At 40.2% G+C, this 22,600-nt stretch overlaps 1 protein-coding gene across 1 annotated transcript in view; it reads left to right on the forward strand.

Annotated features, from left to right (window-relative positions):
* NRG3 (neuregulin 3) overlaps positions 211 to 22,600 on the forward strand; it is a 1,088,386-nt gene continuing 1,065,996 nt past the window's right edge. Inside the window, 2 exon segments of the mRNA XM_001927008.5 lie at positions 211 to 820; positions 823 to 1,086. Coding sequence (XP_001927043.3) covers positions 268 to 820; positions 823 to 1,086 — 817 coding nt within the window. The 5' untranslated portion in view covers positions 211 to 267.

Below are 22,600 nucleotides of genomic sequence, written 5' to 3' on the forward strand. Positions count from 1 at the left end.
GGCCTGTCTCGCCCCTCTTCCGCGCTCCTAGCCGCCCCCTCCCCGGCCCTTGTCCCCTCCCCCGCTCCTCTCCTCCCCGCCCGCCGCCCGCCTCTCGGGGGGAGGGGCGTGGGGGCAGGGAGCCGATTTGCATGCGGCCGCCGCGGCCGCTGCCTGCGCCCGAGCCCGCCGCCGCCGCCGCCGGAGCCCGCGCCCGCGCCCGGCCCGCGCGGCCTCATGCCTCTAGCGCGGCCCTCGGGGGGGCGAAGGTGAAGACCGGCTCCTAGGATGAGTGAAGGGGCGGCCGCTGCTTCGCCACCTGGAGCCGCTTCGGCAGCCGCCGCCTCGGCCGAGGAGGGCACCGCGGCGGCTGCGGCGGCGGCGGGCGGGGGCCCGGACGGCGGCGGCGAAGGGGCGGCCGAGCCCCCCCGGGAGTTACGCTGTAGCGACTGCATCGTGTGGAACCGGCAGCAGACGTGGCTGTGCGTGGTGCCTCTGTTCATCGGCTTCATCGGCCTGGGGCTCAGCCTCATGCTCCTCAAATGGATCGTGGTGGGCTCCGTCAAGGAATACGTGCCCACCGACCTGGTGGACTCCAAGGGGATGGGCCAGGACCCCTTCTTCCTCTCCAAGCCCAGCTCCTTCCCCAAGGCCATGGAGACCACCACTACGACAACTTCCACCACGTCCCCAGCCACCCCCTCCGCCGGTGGCGCCGCCTCTTCCAGGACGCCCAACCGGATTAGCACCCGCCTGACCACCATCACGCGGGCGCCAACTCGCTTCCCCGGACACCGGGTGCCCATCCGGGCCAGCCCGCGCTCCACCACAGCACGGAACACTGCGCCCCCCCGACGGTCTTGTCCACGACAGCCCCTTTCTTCAGTAGCAGTACTCCAGGCTCCAGACCCCCGGTGCCAGGAACCCCCAGTACGCAGGCCATGCCCTCCTGGCCCACTGCGGCATACGCTACCTCCTCCTATCTTCATGACTCCACTCCTTCCTGGACCCTGTCTCCCTTTCAGGATGCTGCCTCCTCCTCCTCCACTTCCTCGTCCTCCTCCCCTACCACCACCACGCCAGAAACTAGCACCAGCCCCAAATTTCGTAAGTAAACACAGTGTCTGAAGTCTGATTTACTACCGAGTTTCCTTTCTGCCGTCCTGCTGTCTTTTTCTCTCGCTTTCTCTCTCCTAGCATCCTTCACCCCCACCCCCCACCACCTTTCCAGGTTTGGTGCTAGAGTGAGAGAATTAAAACTGGCCACAAGGGAGGAAAAAAGGCGCCGGCCAGGCAGTTTTTCATGTGTAGGGTAGGGGTGATGTGAAGCGAAGGGAGATTGTCAGTCAAGCGCCATGGGCCCTACTTCACTGGGTCCCAAATGATAACTAACTTCCTTCAAGGGGTTAAAGCGCGTGCGAACCCTCCTCACTGCAGACCTGCTGGCGAGCTCCCGATCCGGTTCCCTTTGAGAGCTGGGGAGGGAGGGGAGGGCCTTTCCAAACGCACTGAGCCCTTTCCCCACCCGTGGGAAGGAGAGAAAGAAAAGCACATGCAAATCGACCTACGTTAAACCTCGGAGGGAAGTTGTGTCCATGTGGGGGTGGGCTGCGAGGGGAGGTGTGATGATTTGATGGAAATGTTGGTAAGGTGAAGCTGTAGACACTTCCAGCAGCCCTGCCCCGGGAAGGGACCAGGAAGGGTTAATTAGAAGCCATTGTGGGAGGTAGGAAAAGGAGGCGATCCTTGGCTAAGGGAAAAGTGATCACCCCCCTACCCTGCCCCTGGCCATTCTAAGGTGGAGAATCGGATTCTGTGGCGCCTGGAGTGAGTTGAGGAGGGAATTATGAAGGGAACCCTGCAGAGCTGCCGCCTTTAGGGTCTTGACGGAGGAGGAGTTTTTTCAACCCTGCCAAGCATTTGCTTTGTTCATTTCCCAAAGGTGGGGTGTGAACCTCATTTCCCCTCCCTATATGCCTGAGAAATTGAGGCGAAATAGGACAGTGTTCTCTGCACTGGAGGCTGAGAAAATCCAACTTGTTTGGAACAGGTCACTCTTTGAATATTATCTCCTTTAACCTTGGCTTAGTTGCTGCCAGTACTGGCCAGTTTCTCTAAGCATGATAGCTTTCTATCTGTCTAGGAGGTGTATATTTTCTCTATATCTCTATAAATGTTTTAGATGACTGATTGACCTCCCACTACCCTCCCACCACCCCACCTTGTTCTCATCCTAAGGAAATCTTAGGAAGCTTCTTACTCTGACTATTGATCAGGATCAGAGAACAGTTGGTACAACCTGTGAAGGTTATTTAGGACAAACCCCCAGCCTGCCAGTTCAAGTTCTGTGTAATGCTCTTCTCCAGCAACTGCCTGGCCATGTCTTCTTTATGTTGTATTTCTGTTTTGAGCCCTAACGTCTGGAGGGGAAGGAAGAGTGCCCGTCATTAACTCTTGAGTAGATATACCAAGCTTTCAGTCATCTGGGAATTTTTCATTTCCCTGACCTGTGGTCTTACTTGGGGTGTTATTTAACCCTTAAAACTTTTTTTTTTTTTTTTGATCTATTGCATTGGTAGGTAAGATCCAGAGAGAGACATTCCTTATCCTTTTACTATACTTTGGGGAAAAAAATAGGCTAAAAGATAAATTGGGAGACTAGGAGAAGAGGGGGAGGGAGGGACAAACCAGAATGGCAGTCAAATCAGTAACTTGCTGCTTCTCCCTCCTTTGGTTGAAGCAGTCATTTTTGAAAGCACGTCTTCTCAGGAGGTGTGTAAAGGGTTCTCTCAACAAATCTAGCTGCTTGAGTTTTGTGGAGGGATAAAGGATGGGCAAGTGTATTGTGAACATATTCAATGGATTGAAAATATGTGCGTCTTTCCTGAAGACCCCAGATTTTTTATCTTTTCTTTTGATACAGTTGATATGAATAATGGAGTGTTGGTGTACTTCTCGGCTGTATGTGGGGGGGGGGCGCTTGCACACGGGGGGGGGGATATTTCACATTCTTTCTCAATTGATTTCCTTGCTTTCCATTCCGGAGGTCTTTAAAGAAAAGCCCAAGGTAATTATTTCTACCCCTCCATGCTCCCTTCCTACATTCTGTAGAAGGGAATGGCAGCCTGTTTAATAAGTAATGATTATTGACAGGGCTCTCAGCCCCAAGGAAAAGGGGAGGGGGGAAGAATCTGTAAATGGTGTCAATGTTCACTTAGACATATAAGCAGTATTTGTTTTATGTGTATCTGAGGTTCAGCTCTTGCTCTTTTTAAAACCTTCAACAAAGAGTTGAATTAAGGGATAAAATGCAAGTATGCAAATCCAGCAGAAACTGACCTCGTTTGCCTATATCAACAAGGGAGAATTTTAATGAAAGCAAGATTATGTAGTTTCCATAAAAGATGAATTTAAATAGGTAAGCTGTATGATAATTTAAAGAAAAAGGATAGTTTATTTATTTATTTTTTTGGTCTGAGATTGCAGGATGATTAACAAAAGGAAATAAATATTTCATTTGAGGGATCATCAGCACTGCTGAAGAATGGCCTGAATATCTCACACATTTATATTTTTCACTTGCTTTGATTATGTCACCAAAGTTCCCAGAAGAGAAATTCTTCTTTTTTTCCCCCTAACTCCTACCTTTAGGCTTCAGTAGATTTTTTTTTTTTTTAAATGAAAGGCGTGGATTGTATTGTAGCACCTGAGGACAGCTAAGAATGAGGCTTTTTAAAATTTTTTTAAAAGACTAACCCATGAATTCCATAATTGCCAGGGTATTTGCTTTTGAATTGAACACAAGGCTTATAGAATGAAAGTCTTGTGTTCATCTTAGGTCAGTCAGAAGGATCCTGTCTTGAGGGCAGCACAGCTCTTTGGAGTGGAAGAGGCTGGTTCACTCTAGAACAAACACACTTGCCAGTGGATTTTTGCAAGCAAAAGCTGCATTTGTTATGGGAAATTCCAGTTGAGACTGTTTCTAGTTTTCCATAGGATCAAAGGCAAAGAAAGATTGAACTTGAAAGCAGAGGGAGGAGAAGAAGGGCTTGGAAGTTGATTGTTCTCATCTGCCAACCTAAAGAACATGAGCCAGAACAAAAGTTTCTTGTTTCACTGGACTCTTTTGTGTTCCCAGTTAGTTAGTTGCCCAGGACTTGCCTTTCTTTAAGATTCTTTAAAATCAAATATTTTGAACATTTTAAAAACAAATATTTCGCCTTTAAGAGATTATTTCACTATAAACATCTTTGAAGCATTTTGCAACTGAAAGTATAGGATTAGTTTACAGATTTTTTTTTGGTCAAAAGGGAGGTTTACTGCAGTCAGTAGAGAGGAATAGTGATTTTGACCTATTTCTTTTAGAGCACATTGAATTGTATTTTCAGACTACATACAAATATGTAGAATCCTGTCAGTGCAAATGTGGATTGTCATTTTACCCAGCAGAAAGAACTATTTAGCAGGTAGATGACCAGAGTCCTTGGCCAAATTCAAGTACTAAAGACAAAGAGCTACTTCTAATGGGCTGTTCTTTGGGTCATGCTTGGAAAGTATGTAGCTAATTCCAGTGAGTAGGATCACAAAACTTGAATATTGTATTTAGTAAAGAAATAAATGTAAAGTGTATTTAGTTTAAACATGGTATAGTGATAATTTTAGCATAATTGAATCTATTTAAATAAAACTTCACCTAGTCAAATTTGTAATTTTGAAGAGAGCCATTGATAACATTGACAGTTTTCCTATCTTTTTTAAAACATTTTAGTCTTTTAGTAAGAGTACTCTTGAATTGCTTTATAAGCAGCCTCAGGTATAATTTGTTTAAATAAAGTTACTCCTCTGTTGTCTTTTATCAACATGAATTGAAGCCTTCAAAAGAATTCCAATATAGAAGGTACTGACCCCAATAATCATGTGTGGTAGCCAAAGTGAGAGGATTCAGAGTTTGAGATCAATATTTCTTATGAAATCCAGTTGAGAGCTTTTTATATGAGGACATGTTGCAACCTGAGTGTGTTTTGATTTCATTTGGCCTTAATACAGGATTACGAGATTTTCCTGCTTTAGTCAATTATACTGTACATTTTCCTCTGTAAATACTTATGTTCTACTTCATGGTCCTAACAGTAAAAAGGGGAGGCGTGTGGGTGCAAAATCTGCAAGGCATTTTTAGAGCCCTTTTAAATTTGGTCTCAGTGCCTTAAGGCTGTCGTTTAAGCCTTCTTCCTCCGCTCCTCATGACTGAAATAGAAGGGATTAATGCTAACTGAGAGTTCTTTTTTTCAGTTTTGATGGGTGAATCCAGCTACTTTTTTTGATCTGTGCTATTTCCCTGATAGTCTTTTTTTTTTTTTTTTTAAACATCATGTTGATCTGCAAGTTTGTCAGAAAAACAAAAAACTTCAAAAAAGCAAGTTTATGGCAACTTCTCTCTTATACTAAAGAAACCAACTTTTCTAAATCCAGGTTAAGCAAGAACCAGGAGTCCTGGGACAGAGTTTGAAAGCACTGCTATCCTGGGAGGTCTCGTGCTTAGAGAAATTAGATCTTTCTTCCCCTCACGTACTTTCCCAGCTCTTCCTCCTCTGCACACCACAGTGAGAAGAAGGATGATTTCCAATTCCCTTCTTTTGTAGAAATTCTTTCCTCTTAACCTCTCGTATCCACTGCCAAACATATCTCAATATTCTATCTGAGGTGTCAAAAATGGAACATGAAAGTTGGCCCTGAAATATATAAGAGCAAGGAAAATGCCATAAATTTAAGTCTGTAAAATGCATTTGAATTGCTTGTGAATAGAACTGAAATTCATTTTTCTCCTTTCGAATCTGTTTTTATCTTCAGACTTTTGTGTTGGGTGAGACACAGAGCTGGGACTACTTTGGCGCATACCACTAAATCATTTCTGGACCCTAGAAATTGTACTTGTCTTCACCCGAAAGGGTTCCTCCAGAACCATGTATCTATTGAAAGCAGGAGGGAGGAATAGACTCAGTTTAAAGTTTTGTAGTAGTAGGATGAAAATGTACCCAAATCCATTTGTGTGACAATTAATGACACTCTTTGGACATTTGGTTAGTTTGGTTTTCCATTTGCACCACTCTTTCTCTGAGGACTTTATATACTTCTTCCTTACCCTGTCTTTTGTAGAATTGGGTCATGGCTCTGTCTGAAGACCCCTTAGAGACTTTTGATTATTTTATCTTAGCCCTTTATTCCTTAGCTTATAGTGTAAGCAGTAGTCATTAAAAGAAAATTTCATAATATTCTTAACATGGAAATGGAAAGACATGTTAGATGAAGTTGATATAGAAAGTTAAGAACAAAAAATTCTATCCATTTATGCAGATGAGTTATTATATTGTCTTGGTGTTTTATCTTTTTAATTTAAAAAAATTTTTTGAAGAGTCCAAAAACTGTGGGAGACTAATAGTTATCTCTTGTCCCAATAGATTGGTTTACAAGTCATACAAATTTTGATATTACTTATTACATGATTCCATAAAAGTATTGTACAATTGAACATAGTCTATTCCATCTATTTATATAATTATGTTGTTCATAAAATGTCATTTTTTGATTTTTAAATTCACTTTAGTGAATATTTATTAAATATTGATTTGGGATATTGCAAAGCTGGTAGCTAATTGGTTAATTTAATAAGTATAAAAGTAATGGTTTAAAAAGAATAAAATTAAAATAAAACCTTAAATGTACGTAGCATTTGGAGTTCTCATTGTGGCTCAGTGATAACAAACCTAACTGGTATCCATGAGGATGTGGGTTTGATCCCTGGCCTTATTTAGGGGGTTAGGGATCCAGCGTTGCTGTGGCTGTGGCTGTGGCTGGCAGCTGCAGCTTGGATTTGAACCCTAGTCTGAGAACTACCATATGCTGCAGGTGCAGCCCTAAAAACAAACAAACAAAAAAGGGTATGTAACATTCATTCTCCCATATCTTGATATAGGGCCAAAACTTTTTTTTTTGAATATATGTCTACTAGTTTGAGTTTACATCTGTTTCTTTTTTCCCCCTATAAGCCACACCTCTTATTACTTGTTTCTTTGTTAAAGATGCTGGTGAAGAAATCTAAACCCAGATATTTCATAGGTACTATCATATCCACCCTGCCCTGGGTATCTTTTACAGTTTTCTTGCTCATATAATTCGAAGTAATTTTCTTCTTCTTTTTGAAACAACTCACCATTTGGAGTTTCTTCAAAGCATTCCACTATGTTTTAATGGAAACTACAATTATCTTTCATTTCTATAATCATGTATCATTGGCTTACATGAAATTTAAATTATATAATTATAGTAAGAACAACTGGCATAAACAGGTTTGTTACCCCTACTGACTGTTGGTAAGCACACAACCCAAAAGGAGGTTGCAGAGGTGTGCATGCTTCTTTCAGATTGGCCTGGCAGCTGTGACTTTCTCATACTGCAGTGGGCCTGACAGTGATCATCATGCCGGGGGAGTGGTGACAGCCAGCTGGCTAAGGGTTAGGAAAGTGACTCTTTTGGTAGGTAGTAGTATTGAAAATGTAAGCCAGTCATGACTACATATTTTTGGAACTTTCGTGGGAGGACAAAGATTGGTATAGAAAGAAAGGAAGAAAAAAAAAGAAAACTCAAATCGTAGCCTCGATTCCCATGATAACTGCACAACCTCAAAGGACCAGTTTAATCTCTCAGAACTATAACTTTCTCCTCTGGGATAACGAAGGGGTGATAGTAATAGCCTACTTCATATATCACTTCTAAAAGAGCTTATAAGTGCAAAGAGTCTCCTGTTTTTATGTCAAGAGGAAATGGATAGGCTAGGTATTTTCATCCAAAACCACATCACGCTCTTGAATTTAGTTGAAATGTTGGAGCTGGTTTGCCTAGGATGGTGAGGGATGGTTGTTCTTGTATACCATGGGTCTTTCCTGTATCTCTTTCTGATACCCTGGCACACACAGTGGAATACAACGTGGAAATCTGTCTCACATCACCTTGGAAGTATAGTCACAAACCGGAGCCTACTATTCCTCATCCTTTGCTTGGTTCATGGTTTTGTAGTCTCTTTTGCGCATATGTTTATCAAAGAGAGGAACTGAAATTTGGGAGAGAATGAGTGAGATTATTGAATTATTTAGAAATCTGAAATCCACAAATATCTGATGATTTCTGATAAGAGAAAGAATGTCCTTATGGCTCCTGTTGGTTCCATCCCTACACTGCCTGATTGTCATTGAGTCTTTGGAGAGAACTTTAGTAAAAATAGGTGATGTCTGCATTGTATTTTCTTCCTCCTCTCAATTTAGGAAATTTAGGAGTTACTGTGGCTTAGTTAGTTTCCAGAGGATTAAGAGTTCGCTTGTACCCATCAAAGTGCTCTTTCTATGTATTCCTTTTTTTGTACTTAGGGAACATTAATACTAACATTTTGAAAACATCTTGCTTCAAGGCTGTTTGTTGGAAACTTTGTCTTGAATTATATTTCAAAGTATTACTTTTTTGTGATAAGCCTTAATTTTTTTAAGACACATTGGTGATTGTATATAAATCATAGATTGCCATTCCCAGACATAAAAAGAAGCTAGTCAGAAACAAGCCTGCCAACTGAATTCAGAATTTATTTTATTTTGTTTTTTTTAAATGATTTTTATTTTTTCCATTATATCTGGTTTACAGTGTTCTGTCAGTTTTCTACTGTACAGCAAAGTGATGCAGTCACACATATAAGAATTTATCTTTATAATAGAAGTTTATCAGCTTCCAATGATAAAATTTTTGTCTTTGAAGACTTTACCTAGAAGTGATCATGTGTATCATGGGTGCAGTGCACACTGTAAGAGCAAGGAAAAAAATCTTCTGAAACTCTGCACCTACTTTAGCATTAATACATTACAGCCAAGGTTATGAGAAGAGAATGTTTATGCTAAACACTTGATAAGAATTCTTTAACATATCAGTCTACTTCCTAAGCTACCCTTCCCATCACTACTTATGACACTTGGCATGATCTTCCAGTGCATTGCCAGGGAGTTAAAAGTTCACTAAGAGAAAATCACACCCTCATCATACTTTTGGGAAGAGACTCTAATTGATTTCTGTGCCTTAAATTTTACTTTTAGAAATGGGGAAGAACTCTTCACAGTCTCATCTTGGAAGGGGCTTGAGAATTTAGGAAATAACAACTAGAGCTACTGTTTGTGGAGTTTTACTGTGTGCCAGGTGGGTCTGCATTTTACATACTTTATCTTATTTATTTATTGAAACAAGGATTAAAAGACAGGCATCTAGCCCTATGGCCTAGTCTGATTATCAAAATTATGCAGGTAGTCGAGCTGGGCTTAGATTGGTTATATAATTTGCCTAGAACGTGTGTAAGTGGCATAGTTTGAAGAATCATGAGGATGGGAAGATCATTTTACAGGTAATCTGTCCCCACCCTAAATCCATATCCATTGACAGTATCTGTATATTTGAGTATGTTGCCTGTTTTAAGCCCTTAGCTCAGAGAGTGGCATTTACCATTATAAATGACACATCTGCTCATATCTGTTCTTTGCTGTAGTAAAGAGAGACTTCTTAACTACAGAAACCACCCTGGTTTTCAATCCAGGGAGAAATTTAGGAGATATTTCAACAAAAGATAAAGTATGTGTTTCTTTCATCTTCTTTCCTTGATCTTCTTAACTCTATTTCTTCCTGTGTCTCCTTGTAGGTGATTCAATAGAACAATGACAGAAACCAGTTACAGACTTTATTTCTCTGCTTCCTGAAATCCCAGCCAAAATTGTCTTCTCTTCTCTAAACTTTCTTTTAATAGCAGTAGTTTACTGCATCCTATGCTGAGAGTAGCCCATGGAAATGTGTCAGGGAACATTGGGAGTAATAGCCCTGCAGTTCTACTGACACTGAAATATACCAACCATACCAGTAATGTAAATGTTGTGTGTTGCACATATGCAGTGTTTCCCACAGAGCATCTGAATTCCCTGTTGGAACCTTACCAAAGGGTACTCGCCATGGACTTGCCAGAGATCCTAAGAAGAGGAACTTTGGTAAGACCTTGGTTGTCTGCTAAGGAAACCACCAACTGGACCCAGTCATTGCTTACTTGTTTGATTTTGCTTTGTAGCAAGGACCTCTAAGAAAATACATTCTGTTGGTTAAAGTGAAAGATGATTGGGAGATTTCTACTTTTGCAAACTCATAAAAAGAAAACAGAAATAGATCAAATACTAAGATGAGGTAATACAGTCTTTGAATAGCCATGCTGCAGGGTAAGAACACGGAGATGTCTGGAAGCCCGTATTGTCAGAACCCCATAAGAGTATGAAGGGATTCTCTTGACTGAGAATGACAACTGTACTCATAAGGAACAGGGGAAATGAGATTGCTTACCTAAATTTATTGTCAGACGAAAGCTTTGTCAGTGTGATGGCAAAATCTAGGAGACTTTGGGAATAAAAAAGAAAAAAAAATGGGGTGCAGAAATGTTTATATTAAACACTGTCTTCACTGAGACTTGAGTTTTCAGTATGGGACTCTCCTTTCTGTATTAAAAACTGAGAAATGCCCCCTTCATGCTGAACAGCCACTGCTGGTAGGGCTTCTGCCTTCAACAAGTGAAAGGCATGTTTACCATGTGCTAGTTGTATTAGCTTCAAATATATTTATGCCAGTTGTTCTTGTTACTCTAATTAGGTAATGTATTTAAATAATATTCAAAACAATGAATTAATTGTGGTTTCTAATAGAACTAAGTTGATTACTTTGGATATACGCCATAAAGATAAGTCATTTAAGAATGTTTGTTGAAGAAGTTGTGGGCAAGTTTAAGGGAAAATATATATCCATAAGAAATCTGCCCTTGGATTGTTTTACATATGGCTTTATTATTCTCATTCCTCAGTAAATAAATTGAAACCAAAAAAATCACAGTATATATTTTAGATATAGTTTTTCACAAGAAAGCAGAAATTTATTCAGTGAAAAGCCTTGAATATCACAGTCAACTATTTGTCAGGTAAAAGTGCATCTGTATGTTTTAGGCTCAAATACAATTAATAAATAAAATAGAAGTTCCCGTTGTGGCTCAGTGGTAACAAACCTGACTAGTATCTATGAGGACGCATGTTCATTCCCTGGCATCACTCAGTGGGTTAAGGATCTGCGTTGCTCTGAGCTGTGGTGTAAGTCACAGATGCAGCTCAGATCCCAGGTTACTGTGACTGTGATGCAGGCTGGTAGCTGTAGCTCCAATTCTACCCCTAGCCTGGGAACTTCCATACGCTGCAGAGGCAGCCCTAAAAAGACAAAAAAAAATATAATAATAATAATAAATAAGGAGTTCCCGTTGTGGCGTAGTGGTTAATGAATCCGACTAAGAACGATGAGGTTGCGGTTTCGATCCCTGGCCTTGCTCAGTGGGTTAAGGATCTGGCGTTGCTGTGAGCTGTAGTGTAGGTCGCAGACGTGGCTTTGATCCCGCATTGCTGTGGCTGTGGCCTAGGCCAGCAGCTACAGCTCGGATTAGACCCCTAGCCTGGGAACCTCCATATGCCGTGGGAAGCGGCCCTAGAAAAAGATAGATAAATAAATAAATAAATAAATAAATAAATAAAATTTTACCTCACCCATGTGATAGATTTACAAACCCATTATGTGTGTTTTTAGTAATTTTAAATATATTGGAAAATATTTACTATATCAAAAACTTTTTGTGTAGAAAATTATATACGATGCCGATTGTATAATGCTATTTCAATTAACAGATTTAATAAATAGTAACTATAGTCAGAGAAAGTATGCAAAATTGTTAATGGGAATGATTATTGGATTGTGGAATAGGAATTCCATTTAATTTATTGTACTTCACAGTAGTTTCTATTTAATGGTCATGAATTATCTCTCTAATTAGAAGTTATTAAACTTTTGAAAAAATAAAGAATAAGACCCATGATTCAGTTTAATTATTGGGTCTTAGTTCTGTGATGATTTTTTTAAGTCAGTATTTTTTATTTTTTTATTTTTATTTATTACTCAAATGAATTTATCACATCTGTAGTTACATAATGATCATAACATTCAAATTTCATAGGATTTCATCCCATAACCCAAGCACATCCCCCCACCCCCAAACTGTCTCCTCCAGAGACCATAAGTTTTTTAATGTCTATGAGTCAGCATCTGTTCTGCAAAGAAGTTCATTCTGTCCTTTTTTCAGATTCCACATGTCAGTGAAAGCATTTGATGTTGGTGTTTCATTGTATGGCTGACTTCACTTAGCAAGATAATTTCTAGGTCTGTCCATGTTGCTAAAATGGCCAGTATTTCATTCCTTTTAATGGCTGAGTAATATTCCATTGTGTATATGTACCACATCTTCTTGATCCACTCCTTTGTCAATGGACATTTAGGTTGTTTTCATGTTTTGGCTATTGTAAATAGTGCTACAATGAACATCGGAGGACATGTATCTTTGAGAGTTGTGGTTTTCTCTGGATAGATGCCCAGGAAAGATTTTTTTTTTCAGTCTAAGAGTTTATGTCTTAATTGGTGGTGTCAGCTTTAAAATGTTGATTGAGTTGGGTTCCTACTGTGAAATGCCAATGTGGAGAAATACCAATGAATTTCATTTGCTCATGGGAAATAATGTCTTATTGAGGCAGTGTTTTTTACCTTGGGCCTTGGATTTTTAGTCTTGATCTTATAAGGATCAAAAGATGGTAGTTTACCAAGAGTTCCCATCGTGGTGCAGCAGAAATGAATCCAATTAGGAACCATGAGGTCGAAGGTCCTATCCCTGGCCTCACTCAGTGGGTTAAGGATCCAGCATTGCCGTGAGCTGGTGTAGGTCACAGACATAGCCTGGGTCTGGCATTGTTGTGGCTCTGGTGTAGGCCAGCAGCAGCAACAGATCCTATTAGACCCCTAGCCTGGGAACCTCCATATTCTGTGGGTGGGGCCCTAAAAAAAGAAAAAAAAAAAAAAAAAGGAGTTCCTGTCGTGGTGCAGTGGTTAATGAATCCTACCAGGAACGATGAGGTGATGAGGTTCCAGGTTTGATCCCTGGCCTCGCTCAGTGGGTTAAGGATCTGGCGTTGCTGTGAGCTGTGGTGTAGGTCACAGGCGCAGCTCAGATCTGGTATTGCTGTGGCTCTGGCATAGACTGGCATCTATAGCTGTGATTAGACCCCTAGCCTAGGAACCTCCATATGCCACAGGAGCGGCCCTAGAAAAGGCCAAAAGACAAAAAACAAAACAAAACAAAAAAATGATGATAGTTTCCTGAGTTACTTAATGGCTCTTTCAGTCCGCAGAAGTTGGGCAGTGTTTAGAAGTATTGCTGAGGATGGATATAACCTATAGAAATCAGTCAGCTGTGGGTATATTAACTAATTACCAGGTTACGCTAATAATTGGTATACTAACCAGTTACTTTAAGGTTAAATATCAAATGACAGCAATGGCAATCAAATATCAAATATCCAATCAAATGACAGGAAAATACAAAAGCTACTTTGTAGTGCTGAGTTTTGTAAGAGAGGGCTTAGGTCACATAGGTACAGGTGGGGGTACCAGTTCAAAGATTGACTAGATGCTATAAGCCTCTCAAAGAATCATAAAGTGTTTATTCACATAGTAAAGTTTGTTTGGGCTACAGATAGATTTCGTAGGCCGGTGAAAAGTGGTGATTTGTAGGCATAGAGTCCTGAATTCGGTCATGAGTTGTGCTCAGAGTCTTTTAGGATAGCTCACAGTTATACTGGTGAGCAAAAAGAGAACAAAAATATGATTCTGTGTCTATAAGATTAAGCATTAGAAGTCAAGATAGTGATTGTCTTTGAGGAGGGGGCAGGTGGTGACTGGAAGGAGACCAAGATATGGGGCTTTAGGTCTTGGTAATATACCAGTGATCTGGATACTAAGTACATGGGTGAATTCATCAATCTGCATACTTAGGATCTGTGCATTTTTTGTGTATGTCAGTATAAACTTAAATGTATAAAACAAATCTTTCGAAACATTCCTTTGGCCTAGACTTCATACTTCCAGAGTGGTAGCCTGAATATATGGATTGTTCCATGCATAGACACTAAATTGTAACTCTCAGTATTTGTTGTTCATGCCACACAGTATAATAAAGGCAAAGGGAGGTCTTTCTGGCTTCAGCTGCTTCCTTTGTTCCTGGGATCCTGGCTTAGTGAGACTCCATGGAGATATCCACACTTCTTTTGATTTTAAGCCTTTCTGAAATGATAACTTGTCTTTAAGTTACATGAAAAATTTTCTTTCACCTATATCAGGAGTGTTTCTGATATAGCATGGGTTACCACACATTTCATTCCTCTTACACGTGTAAATCATAGACATTTCCAGGAGTGACTTTATCATGGTTCTGGTTCTTTGAGCATTAGGGTACATGATACATGAGAAAGCTAATTCATCATCTGCGTATGTGGTTTTGTTGAAAAGACTAGAACTTATATTGCAGCGAATAATTAAGTGCTGAAGTATATGATTCCAACAAAACAGCATATTAGGCCTTTCAGAAAGTAGTGGTCAGGGCAGACATAGGTGGTTTCAAGGGTGAATTCCTTTAGGCAGAGAAAAGTCCAAGTGAGCCCAAGGGAGAAAAAGGTCATTCATTAACAAAAGTAGAACTAACAGGTTACTGCTTCAAAGGAAAGTGACAGCTGGCTCCCACCTGTGTGTCTGGCCTGGTGCGCAGGGAGAGTCTCTTGGAATTAATGAAACAGCCTCACCTTTTCCTCAGAGCAGGGCCTGATTCAGGAGGGAGGGTTTGGGAGGACATAGCTAGGCTGCTGTGGGCAGTCACAGTCAGGTTTGGTTTGGTATAAGGATTGTGCACAACATCTGTGTTATTTTCACAAGATGCAAGGTCTCCAGGATTACTTAGAGGAAAAGTCAGCAAATTGTAAAGATTTTCCGTGGTTAATTTGTCCCACAACATTTAAAGATATGATCTTTGACTTGTGCCGAGTCTGAGTATTTTCATTCCAGTGCCTCCTCTAAGAAGCATTAGAATTGATGTGTTTTAAAATGCTTATAGTTGTTTTCCACAGTCATATCAACACAGCCCTAGGTTTCACCCAAAATAGTAGGGTTCAAATATCTAAAAATTTGCAAGTAGATTCACAAGGAGAATAACAAGAAGACATTATTGATTTTACTGCTTCATCCCCTAACAGATTTTTCAGAGGCAAAAACTTCTCTGTGAATTGGTTGCCACATCACCCCTCTGGTTTCATCTGAGGGCCTCTTTTCAGAAGCCAAGCAGCACCTTTTGGGATTGACTGCTGACGCTGCATGACATTCAAAAGGCAAAGGCATTGTTGATTCCCTGTTTGCACATATCATGTGCGGAATGAGGGGGTCAGGTGGGGTTAGGGAGACGATGCTGTCTTAGGAACCCTGAGGATGGATCTTTATTAAATAAGTTTGTTGCTTGGCCTGACTTCCAGAGAGCTTCTGTTGTAGAGGCAGGAACTACATCCATTCATTTACATATCGACAGATAAAATTTGTTGTGTCACCTCACCTTTTTCACCAAAAAGGAGAACCTTCAGATTAGAATCAGATTCATCACTCTTGCAAACTTATTTGGTTGCTCCTTGTTACCAGATAGAGGGGCTATAACACTGTGTAAGTGCAAATGTTAAATTAGTATTATGAGCCAAAGCCATCTCTTCTGCATTTTTCACTGATCAGATAATTTTTGCTGATGTCAACATTTATAATAAGCCAGCTGACACTTACTGGTGTTATTTGATAGGAATATTTTCAGTTTATCTATTTCTTTGACATAGATAAAAGTACATTTTTTTTTAAGTTATTTAAGTCTTTGTGTGTTTGATCAGAAGAGATTTTTTGAAAGGAAAGCGGTGAAGCTGTATATGGGCTTTTAAACAAAATCAGTAACAAATCTGTGTTTCCCCTTCATCATTCAGTTTTGTAAGCTTCTAAGTGACCTTCTGTGGTACCACACTGAGGCTCATCTTTCATCATGAGCAGCTCTGAGTAATTTATGATAAATAATGAAATGCTGTTTCCTACAATGCACTGCAAATGGCTGAGTGTTATGAAAGTCTAAAGAGCTCTATTACTTCTAAATGACTAGATAACACAAAAATGTTAACCCTAAAGAAAAAAGGTTCAGTAGCTTGCGAAGCACAGTTCCTTCTGCCTAGAACCTTCTGATAGCGTTGTGCATCTGAACTCTGCAGGGATGGCCTCTGAACCATTATCTTCTAGAATGGCAAGGATAAGTTTATGCCTTTCTACTAGTTGGGTTGGCAGGGAGCAATAGTGGTTCATTTAATTGGAGTGGAGGAAGGGAGGAACTTGCAAAATTTGTTTCCAGTTTGAAACCTTTACTTACATTTTAAAAATGGTGTTACTAATGGTAAGGGCTTTGATGCTAGGATGCAACAGTTTAAAATATTTTGTTTGAGCACGAATATTGAAGAAAGGTATTAAAGAGCAAACATTAAAATTATTTTATCAGAGCAAAACCTTGTAGGTGCTTTTAAAAAATTATATAGACATTTTTTTCAAAATTAACTCTTATCACAGTGTTTGCAATGTTTCATTATCTCCCTCTTTTCCACACATATAAAAATGGAGATGTATCAGATATATCCAGTTTGCAATTCTCAGCTTTCTCATCATTCTCTACAATGTATTAGTATAATTGCTAGTGTTGTCCACAGTGAATATGTGTGTTCTTATCCTGGTTGCCATAAAATAGCTGCATATCTAAGTATTAGGGTTTGAAGACTTTAATCGCCAGGTACAGGACATTTTTATGTACTACATCCCATTGTGAAAATTGGATTAAATTGCCAGTCAGGGAGCTCTTTATACTGGCAGGAGAGTCTCTTTGTGATCAAACAGCAAAGAAGGGCGATCTTTGGCCAGTGATACTTCTAAACTTGAACACTTTGCGGAAGTTTGCCATGGAATTTTCTCACATCTTCCTAGACATTATTGCTTTGCCAAATGAAGTCATCTGTTCCCCCTGCTCCAACTGCTTTCTTCCTTCCAGTTATCAGCTACAAGGTTTAAAATGAACTGTGTATAGATAAATTACACGTACTACATTTAGGGAATTGTACCCTAGCTGTTTCATCAATTACTCTTCATTGCTATGCTGGGAGGTCCACTTTAACCTTCAGTTATCAATGACATGCAGTCAGTTGAACCTCTGGACCTTTCCCAAATACAGATTCTTTCATGTCAGGAAAATTGGGCTCTTTGAATGTTCTAGAATATTTTTGCCTTTGATGAAAAAGGGTTGTTGCCCTGTGACATGGGAGAGGGATTCAAAGAAGAAAAGTTGTTCCCAGAAGCTGTTTGATTCATGGATTCTGTGGTCACTTTCCTGAGCATGTACAAAGTTTTGGGGTGGGCAACAGTGTGAAATTAGCAGTACAGCCCACTGCATGTATCTGAGCAAGGACTCTGAAGTTTATAGATTATCCAAGATTTTTTTTTTTTTTTTTTTTGCTTTTTTGGGCTGCACCTGTGGCATATGGAAGTTCACAGGCTAGGTGTCAAATCATAGCCACAGCCACAACAACATGGGATCCCAGCTGCGTCTGCGACTTATACCACAGCTTATGGCAATACCAGATCCTTAATCCACTGAGTGAGGCCAGGGATCAAACCCGCATCCTCATGGATCCTAGTCAGATTTGTTGATTGCTGAGCCATGAAGGGAACTCCCTATCCAGGCTTTTTAATCTCCATATGCCTAGTCTACCACTTCCTCTTTGATACTCTACCATGTTGTAAACTGTGAACAAAAGAAAGCGATGAACAGGAGGTGATTTTCAGGGAGTCTGGGGAGAGACTGGAGAGTCTTACCCTAAGAAGTTTAGCATCATCTTGTTAATTCTTACATTTTTTTTTCCTTTCTTTGCTTCCAGGGAAAATTGGAAATAAGATAATTAGAAGAGTGCTTTTCAATGGGAGAAAAGTAATTAAGGCACAGTGGGAAGACCACTGGACCTGCTTTAGGAATGTAGACCTACTACTGTCACTCAGTTATTTGAGACCTTAGGATAGACCCCTGCAAGCTCTGAAATCTCAAATTCTTCTGTAAATGAGGCTGTTGTATAAGACATTCCCCCAGTCTCTTTGTGGCAAAGATTTTTTGCAGCCAAGTTCTAAATTTGAGAATAAAAGTGTTAGTGGGGCTTTTGAATAACTAATTCTGCTGGCTCTCCCCATCCCTACTCCAGGCTCTATTCTCTCTCTCACACACACCGTTGTCATTGTTTTCGGTGGCATATTTTTCATTTATTAACCCCCTCTGTTTCAGTGTGCTACATGGGTATGACTTGATTATGTCCTAAAGTCAGGGAACTTTGCTTGTTTACAACTTGAAAAACAATTCCTTATCCTTCCCCTGACAGATGTAGAGCTTGGTAGCCAGCTGTAGGTCTGTTATTGCAAAGTATATATAGACATACATATAAAAGTAAATAGATGCAGAAAATAGAGGTATGAGGAGGCCTGGAGGAGTTACTGGCACACACAAAATATTTCGTTTGGAGGTATTTATAAATTCATCCCGTTCTAGATATAATCACACTATCTTTCTCCCTGAATTAAACAGAATTCTAGTTGCTGAATCTTCCAGAGTATTACAGGAAGAACAGAGGACTAAGGAGTGGTATTTGTAAGGCAATATCATAAATATGTCTAAATGTAAGGCACTATTTCCTAGCCTCTTGGTTGGCATTGGGATTTTTACATTGGAACGTCATTCCATCCATTGCACTGGAGCACCGCTCTGGCCTGTGACAGAATCAGAGTGATGTGTAATTCAAACCTGAGGTGGCGAGTGTTAATATTTTATCTTTTTCTTAGAGCATTTTCCTCCCTGTTAAATAGGTCATGTTCACTAGAGAATATTAGAAAATATAAGCAGTAAGAGGCAAATAAAAGTCAACTGTAGTTCTACCAGCTAGAGAATTATCTTTTTTTGAATATTAGACTAATTTTTTTCTATGAATATGTAGAATTATCTTTTTGTTGAATATTAGACTAAAATATTTTCTCTATGAATATCTATTTTTTCAGAAGTGAAATTATACTATAATACTCTTTTAGCTATTTTTTGTACTTTATGTTAAAGTATTTCTGTGTCAGAATACCTAAAACTATCTGGAATGGCTCTGTACTAAAGTATATGGACATACTAAAATATAATAAGTTTATCACCTGTTGAGAATTTAGTTTGTTCTAATTTAGTCATTATTCTATAAAATTATGCCCTAAATAGCCACAGTATGGAATGGAAACTTTTGGCCAATATATGTGCAAAAAAAATTATGCTTTTTTATTTGGATTCCTAAGTTCTCATCCGGAAAGACTGAACAATTCAGAATGCTTATTCTTTCCTTAACCCCTGCTCCCACTGTTGTAGATGTCACATATCATTAACAACAAAACAAACAAACCAATAAAAACAAACCTTGCCAACCAGATAGTTTTAAAATAGAATCTTGTTGACGTTCTGTCTTGCATTTCTCTAACTACAAGTGAGAGGGAACATTTTAGATAGTTATTAAAATGGAAGGTGGATTTCATGGGGGATGTCCCTGAGCCTTTCCTGTCTGCATGCATTGTGTGGCCAAATGCCTCTCTGCATTATCCAGGGCTTCATCCTGGCAGAGATGCTGCAAGGAAAAGCTGAGGGCCATAAGTACTAAAGCTGCCCAGTGTAACTTAATAACAAAGTTTTTTTTCCCCCTTAAAACCCAGAAATAGTGTTGTGAATAGAAGGTGGGTTACAGTCATGGTTGCACCTGTCACAAGGAATCAGCAAATATAAGGAATAAGGTGTAACTGCTCTTGACTAGGTGACCTTAAGGCCTGTGGCACCTTGGATTATTTGGCTAAATGTTAACCTAAAGTTAATCTATACTAAATGTTAATACTTATATAGCTAGTACAATTCTAATAAAGAACACAAGCTTGAACACACTGTATACATAGAACAATACTAACTTCTAAATGTCCATAGGGCTTAAATTGCAACTTTCTCCCTGAGTACAGAAAATGCCTGGGAACTTCCCCCACCTCTTCTGTCCCTGTCATGTCCAGGACATCCTCAATGTTCTGCTCCGTGATGTTTCCTTCCCAGTTTTCTGCTCTGTGGTATGGATGTTGAGCTGGAGACAAGTCTCGGCTTCCAGGGACAAATGGCATAATCTGCTTTGCACCTGGGCCTTGTGACAGCCTCTGCTTCCATCAGCCACAAGTTTACTGCTGTTCCCGCTAATAAGTGCCATGGAAAGCCAGTGAGACCCAGGGGCAGCAGAGACGTGGGGTGAGCATCTAATCACTAAGTGATACTAGATTTTCAAGTGTCGCATTATAAAAGTAGAATGACCTGAGAAAGAGTGGGGCCAGCCCAGCATCCTGTAGCCCCCTGCTTTTCTCACATCTGCTTCCTTCTGGCTAAGTCCTCTCCATGAGGAGCAGGAAGAATCTGTGCTCCAGTTTTCTACATGGAGTGGTCGGCTGTAATGAGTGTTAGGTGCACTGATACTCAAAACAGAAATTGATTAATTCGATTTGCATTTTAAAAAAATCTCATTCTGTTAAAGCTTTCTTGATCATTGACAAATCTATCCATTCAGCTTTATAGTTTTAAGACAAAAGCAAGTTGTCTTGGCATCTATCCCGTCATTTTCTTTGCCATTAAAAAAAGCTCTCAAAATGATGTATCACAGATGGTAAATTCTAATAACATCTGTAAGTTGACAGACCTGCATATTCAGGTTACTAGTCCAAAACCCTCCACAGTCTTAACCTCAACTGCTCAAAGAGAAACTCTACCAATTTAATCTGATGGACTGTTTTTTGGATTCCATTTAATGTGGATGTTAACTTTTTGTTTTGTTTTCCATGATTTCATGCTATTACCATCTAATTAGATTCAAAATCAGGAATTAGTAGAATGCATGTAATAATTGTTATTTTTCTTTTGATCCTAGTTACAATCTTGATGCGATATATAGTCTGTGTGTATACATATGTGAGTGTGTGTACTGTACAAATAGCAATGGATATTAAATCTGGAATATTAATTTGAAACTGAGTTTTTCCTCATGAATACCTGAGCTTGATGGAGTCTGTCTCCTTGAATCTTGATTGATTGATCTTCAAAAGCTGAGGTAATGGTTACTTCCAAGCACGTAAGGCTGCTCTGAAGTCTGTCTTGCTAACCAAGGTGCTGAACAGATAATTTACACATTGGAAACCAAGGGATGTTTGGATGTATGAGAATTGGGGCAAATTGAAATCATTATAAAGGCTAAATATTATTTGTGTCTCAGGGTAATGTTTTCCTTTTGGGATATTTCATACTGTACTTAGGACCTGATAGTTTGAAAAAAAAAAAAATTCAAGCTAGAAAGCACTGTGGAGAGAAAGAGAATGATGCTGTGAAAATTTAAATCCCACAACTGTGTTGGCTAGAAATATATCAGTTTTCAGGCATCTGGACATGAATTTCTCAGCCTTTGAGAAAGGCAGACTCAACCAGCATGCCCTTTCACTATGACTGCCCCAGAAATGTGGGATGCTCTGTTTGAAACTGAGCTCTGTGTCAATCCCTGATGTCTCAATTTCTGACACACTAAACACAAGCCAAAGAGGAAATGTGCTTCTGAGGAGTGAAGCACCCTCGCTCTCATTTTCTCACTATCCTGCCTCATGCCACTACTCTTCAGGTTGATTGTTCTCAAGAACTGGGTCTTAGTGCTGAGTAAAGAATACTTTTCCAAAGCATTTCTTCCAAAGTATATCTTGATGGATTCTACAAATATTAAGCGAGATTTTGTTCGCTGAGATAAAATGAAATGATATATATTTCTGGAGACAGTCTCATTGACTTTTTCCTGTTTCCTTTCCTTTCCTCTTTTCTATATAAATATACTTTTTAAAATCCAAGTATAATGGTAGATTTAATTTCCAGAGGATGAGACATATTAAGGCTTTGTTTTCTTCTGTTTGTATTGAAACAATTGTATGATAAAAATGTTTATTGTGGGAGTTCCCGTCGTGGCGCAGTGGTTAACGAATCCGACTAGGAACCATGAGGTTGCGGGTTCGGTCCCTGCCCTTGCTCAGTGGGTTAATGATCCGGCGTTGCTGTGAGCTGTGGTGTAGGCTGCAGACACGGCTCAGATCCCGCGTTGCTGTGGCTCTGGTGTAGGCCAGTGGCTACAGCTCCGATTCAACCCCTAGCCTGGGAACCTCCATATGCCGCGGGAGCGGCCCAAAGAAATAGCAAAAAGACAAAAAAAAAAAAAAAATGTTTATTGTGGAAGTTCCCGTCATGGTTCAGTGGTTAACAAATCCGACTAGGAACCATGAGGTTACCGGTTCGAACCCTGGCCTTGCGCAGTGGGTTAAGGATCCGGCGTTGCCGTGAGCTGTGGTGTAGGTCGCAGATGTGGCTCAGATCTTCTGTTGCTGTGGCTGTGGTGTTGGCTGGCAGCTGTAGCTCCGATTAGACCCCTAGCCTGGGAAACTCCATATGCCGCAGGTACGGCCCTAGTAAAGGCAAAAAAGA

This window comes from Sus scrofa, chromosome 14 (assembly GCF_000003025.6).
Source record: "Sus scrofa isolate TJ Tabasco breed Duroc chromosome 14, Sscrofa11.1, whole genome shotgun sequence".
Lineage (NCBI taxonomy): Eukaryota > Metazoa > Chordata > Mammalia > Artiodactyla > Suidae > Sus > Sus scrofa.